Here is a 5,916-nt window from a genome sequence, read left to right on the forward strand (position 1 = left end):
CTCATTAACATTCGGGTATTCTTTCAGTTTATAACCACAAATTCAAAGTGGAAAAAATATCGTATTGAAATTTTGGAAAAAAAAAAATAAAATGAAAGTTTGAAAAAAATTTTTTTAGAATAATAATCTCTATATTTTAAATGTCAAAATGTTCCTTAACACAAACATTTTCGAAAATAGTTAGAAAACAATAATATCGGGGTGGGGGTGGGGGTAAAATTTTTGAAAACGAGGAGGGGTGCAAAATCGTAATGTTGTTGAAAATATACAGAACTAAAAACACAGGAGCAGGACATTGCTGCATAGCGCCAATATTTCCACCTTCATTTCTTGACCAGAAACCGAAAAAAAGCACTATTTGATATACTTTTGGATAGTTAATAGTCATGCTTTGTACATATTGGTTTCAAATTTTGGCACAACGCCAGCAATTTCAGGGTGACCCTAGAGCTTAAGTTGTACCTATTTTATTGACCCCGAAAGGATGAAAGGCAGTCAACCTCGGAAGAATTTGAACTCAGAACATAAAGACGGACGAAATGTCGCTAAGCATTTCATCCGTCTTTACGTGCTAACAATTCAGCCAGGTCACGCTTTATGCTTTGTACATATTAATTTAGGGTTATTTAAATTTTGTTTTTTATGTCCAGAAAATGAATAAGTAACGATGAAAATATATTATAAACAGTATCGGGAGGTACTAAACAATTGTTATAATTTGCAATAAATGAGTGAAAAGGAATATATTTTTACAAAAGAAAAACAAACAGAAAAAATATCAATGCAGCATCAAGTGCTTCAATTGAACCTACTGAAATAAGCCAATATGCTCGCGGCATTACCACAGTCGATGGCGAGGCTAAGGCGTTGGTATAGCCAAGCACCCTCACGGACATCACCTGACACCTTGGTAAGGTGTGCTGCCAACGATGACAAGAGCTTCGCCGTTAGTAGCCCACCCTCTCGAAACGTCTCAAACGCCACAAGCTGGAAGTGACAGTTCACTGCCAGGTCCCGATACTTCAGGGTCTTGTTCCGTTCGGCTACGGAAGCAGTGGGTGACCCTCCCATTTACTGCGGTGTCCAGGACGTGGGAGGAAGCAAAAGAGTCACAGACTGTGCCGTCTCAGATGAGGTACCTACCTCTTACCCAAGGACAGAGAGTAAGACCATTTGGTCTCTTTCCATCACTTCTGGATAATCTGCCGGCTCCAGAACTGAGGGGATATTAATCCGCATCAGGGCCCGCTTAATGATGAAGTTTAAAGTTTAGCTCGGTGTGACGAGCGAAACTACCAGCATTAGGCAGCAAGACAGACCATGAAAACCTGTGGAGTCGAGGGATCTACCACAGCAGACATCTCAGTCTCCTACAGACGTCAGCTCCCACTCTCGAGTGCGACGGAGATATGGAGCTCATCTAGACTGAGTAGACTTCCAATGTTTAATCCAGTCCCCCGAGAATTTTGCACTAGTAGAAAGTAGGCGACACCTTGAAAATTGATCAGATTGAGCAAGGAGAGAGTTGAAAGTGGTATCAGAACGCAGATTGTCCCATACTCACTACTTCTGTCTATTCTCAACTGTAGCAGGAACTGACAAACACAGCTCTCTCCACTGTAACAGAGCTTCATCCATCTCCCTGTGGGAACTAGTCCATGTTGGAGAGAAGATATTACCTACTAAAGGGGAGCAAGCGTGGATGGCGAAAAAACAGAGAAGAGATAGAGACGAGCACTTGCGCAGATCAAGACCCCCAAACCGTTTGGGCAAAGCAGCTTGGTCGTGGGACTCTGGAAAAAGTCTGACATTGACCAAACGTTCGAGTTTCCTGAAGATTAAGGTCGTCAAAGCGTTGGAGAGACGATGAAAATCTATAAGGGATTAATTCTGAGAAAATAATTATGAATGTAATCACAAAATATTTGGTGGCTTCAACTTAACGACAATGTCACGCGGGCAATATCTAGCTGCCGCTCTACTGTTCACAATTTCCCTTTTGTTTCTTAAAAGTTCGTACATTTTTTTTTTTTTTTTTTCCCAATTAAGTTAACATCGTCTTATTTATACTAGATAAGGTATTAATTATTGCATGGATCTAAGTATTTAAGGAGTAGATCGTGCAATTTCCTGTAAGTCAGACTGTCTCATGACTCCAGCAGACAATTGGAAAAGCCGTTGCCTCACAGGATGGCGAGGGAGATGGGCTGGAACAGCCACTTTGACTCACAGGACTCGCACTTGCTGACAGTCATCCCCGCCAGTTTCATTTTGTAAGAAATCATTTTTATTGTTTGTTTTTTTTGCAACGTAAAACCCCTACACTTTTCATGAGGTTTTGGAAACTTTATCTTTTACCTTTTACCTGTTTCAGTATTAGGACTGCCGCCATGCTGGGGCACTGCCTTGTAGGGTTTGTCGAACAGATCGTCCCCAGTACTTATTTTTAAAATCTGGTACTTATTCTATCAGTCTCTTCTGCTGAAGCATGAAGTTACGGGGACGTAAACAAGCCAACACCGGTTGTCAAGTGGTAATGAGGGACACTCACACACAATGGGCTTCTTTCAGTTTCTGTCAACCAAATCCACTCACAAGACATTGATCGGCCCGAGCTATAGTAGAGACACTAGCCTAAATATCCACGCAATGGAAATAAAGCCAGAACCATAGGGTTGAGAAACAGACTTATTACCACACAGCTGCGCTTGCGACTTCCTTTAAAAAAATGGGAACACATGTTACTTCCAATGTGTAGTGACTCTATCTTTCTTTTATTTGTTTCAGTCATTTGACTGCGGCCATACTGGAGCACCACCTTTAGTCGAGCAAATCGACCCCAGGACTTATTCTTTGTAAGTTTAGTACTTATTCTATCGGTTTGTCTTGCCGAACCGCTAAGTTACGAGGACGTAAACACACTAGCATCGGTTGTTAAGCGATGTTGGGGGGACAAACACAAACATACACACACACACACACACATATATATATATATATATATATATATATATACGACGGGCGCCTTTCAGTTTCCATCTCCCAAATCCACTCACAAGGCTTTGGTCGACCCGAGGCTATAGTAGAAGACACTTGCCCAAGGTGCCACGCAGTGGGACTGAACCCAGAACCATGTGGTTGGTAGGCAAACTACTTACCACACAGCCACTCCTGCGCCCGTTTTTTTTTTTTCTTGTATGATTTCTGTTGCGTCGCCTCTACAAGAACAATCTGGTGAAACCATGTGGATGAAATAAATATCAGAGAAGCTTTCTACCACACAGAAACTGCAGAAGCTACTTAAAGATATTTATTGGCCTTGTTCAGATAGTGACTAAACTATCACCATGTTAGAAACCCTTCTGTACTTTCAGCAAGGATCCAAGTGTCGCAAGTATTTTGGCCCTTAGCCTGTACGCTTCGCCTGAGCAGGACAGTGAGGCCTTCGTCTTCAGAAAGCTTCTATCTGCAGTCTCTTAACAACTACAACCACCTTGAATTGGCCGCAGCTGTCATGGTTATTCTTATGATGGCTTTCGTCAATTGTTTAGGTTCCAAACTAATCTCTTACAGAAAATAATGCACTTATGTTACTGAGAAACTGATTGCTGACTTCAATAGGAAACGAGGCTGTCAGCCATCCTTTGACCAGAGCCTCATTAAGCATGTCCAGATATTTAGCTTTCTTCAGTTGGTGAGAAATATCAAGTCTGTTCTCCCAAGGCAGTAGAGGTTTAGCAACAACGATCATTAATGAGCTCATGGATAGAAGAAACATGTTTGATCAAAGTAATGTCACTACCATTTCTTACAGAAAGAGAAATCTAGCCATCAGATCCATTTGTATCTCTCAGTCTAAGGCTTGATACAAAATACGGCAAACTTTTACCTTTACCAATAATGTAAACTTTTACGTAAAAATTTACCCAAAATACAAAACGAACTGCTACTTTTGCCTTGGATCAAACAATATTCTTGTTAAATATGTATTTCATATAATTACACAACTTCAAAAAAAAAAAAATTAAATATACATATTTGAAGCATTATTGGGAATAACTATTCTTATCTTTTAGGGAAGGAAAAGGACACAGAATGGTTGGATGGGGACCAAATTGTAGAAATTTTTGAAAAATGAAAATTCCAAACTGTAATTCTCGTTGTGTGAAACATGGGAATACTAAAAACAATAAAATGAAGGACAACATTCTTTTCCTTTCCCATCAGGCATGGGACTTTGAGGGATAGCTGTTCTAAAATTCTACCTATTGTTGCTGGTTCTTCAGAAATTTAAAAGAATTTCGGTTTTTTTTTTTTGCCTTTTTTTTTTTAGTTTAAGGTAATATCATAAGATTGCCATTATCTACTCACCCACTGGATCAATGTATCTTTCTTGCTTGGATCCATTGAGTTTGCTACAGAAATAGACTAACTTGAATATCAAAGCCGCACATATTTAGGAAGGGAACAGTCGATAACTGGTATTTATTTTATCGACTCCAGAAGGATGAAGCTGCTGTTTGTTGAATAGGAATTCGAAAGAAAAGAGTAAAGAAATAATAATGATAAAGAAGAATAAACGAAACCAGGTTTTTAACCGGCAAAATTACTTTATCTTCACAACAAGCCAGACTTTTAACGAAATTGTGTGTGTGTGTGTGTGTGTAATGTATGAGGTTGTGTGTGTGTGTGTGTGTGCGCGCGTGTGTGTGTGTGTGTGCGTGTGTGTGTGCGTGTGTGCGCGCCCGCGTTAACAGAAAGGGAAAGAAGTGAAAGAAAGATTAACGATTCGCGTAACCCTTATACTGCTCTGAATAATTTATTTATATCTTTTATTATAATTTAATAAAATACACAGATAATAAAATATATAAATAGTAACAGAAGCGCAAGGGTACTCGAATCGTGTGTGTGTGTGTGTATATATATATATATATATATATATATATATATAAAAACTAGGATATCCTTTCGTTAAAATTTGACTTCTGCGATGATAAATTTCATAAAATAAATTTGGCGGTTAAAAGCCTCGTTTTCGTTTTTCGGATCAGTATTCAACATCCGGGACTTTGTGTCTTTACATCATTTTCAGGTTTGTTTTCCGAACATTTCTTCCATTTTTCTACGTCATCGAACAAATGTATGATTTGAATTTATCAGTGCTTCTCTCGTCACACACAGTGGAGGTTATGTCTTCTTGATGAGGTTTCATAAGAGAGAGATATAATCAGAGTTGTTCCCCTTGTCAAAATATGCCATGCAATGCCTAATATTGCTTTTTCCCCTCACCACATAATTTCGTTTTCTAATCTCCTCTACATTAAACATGTTAACTGTGTCAACATATAGCTTTGTGGTCTCTGTTGTAAACTGAAGCATATCTTTCACCATGAATAATAATAATCTTAGTAGGAGTGAGTGACTGTCAGAGATGTTAAGTGTAGGCAAACTGTAGTAAAATGCCGTTGGTGTTTTAATCAAAATAAAACTGCAAATTTTTATCATAAATTGTATTTAGTTTATCAGTTGGCCAGTCAGGCGGTACTGGCAACGGCCACGCTCAAAATGGTGTATTTTACGTGCCACCTGCACAGGAGCCAGTCCAGCGGCACTGGCAACGATCTCACTTGAATGTCTTTACATGTACCACTGGCACAAGTGCCAGGAAGGCAACGCTGGGCACAGATCCCATCACGGTTTCACTTTCGCTTGCCCCAACAGGTCTTCGCAAGCCGAGTTATATGTCCAATGAAGGAGACGAAATTGGCAAGGGTGTCAGTCGTCGACTTTAGTTCAATTTCGATTTCACTTGCCTCAACAGGTCTTCGCAAGTGGAGTTTAGTGTCCAATGAAGGAAAGGTACGCATAAGTGGGCTGGCTACACCCCTGCCAGAGGCCTTGGATTTAGGTCTC

At 39.7% G+C, this 5,916-nt stretch overlaps 1 protein-coding gene across 2 annotated transcripts in view; it reads right to left on the reverse strand.

Moving 5' to 3' along the window:
* Positions 1 to 4,961, reverse strand: part of LOC106870618 (golgin subfamily B member 1) — a 73,916-nt gene extending 68,955 nt beyond the window's left edge. For both annotated transcript variants that reach the window (XM_014916761.2, XM_014916752.2), the window contains exon 1: positions 4,372 to 4,961. In XM_014916761.2, coding sequence (XP_014772247.1) covers positions 4,372 to 4,407 — 36 coding nt within the window. In that variant the 5' untranslated portion in view covers positions 4,408 to 4,961. The remainder of the gene's footprint in view (positions 1 to 4,371) is intronic.
* Positions 4,962 to 5,916: the final 955 nt, after the last annotated feature.

This window comes from Octopus bimaculoides, chromosome 11, assembly GCF_001194135.2.
Source record: "Octopus bimaculoides isolate UCB-OBI-ISO-001 chromosome 11, ASM119413v2, whole genome shotgun sequence".
Taxonomy (NCBI): domain Eukaryota; kingdom Metazoa; phylum Mollusca; class Cephalopoda; order Octopoda; family Octopodidae; genus Octopus; species Octopus bimaculoides.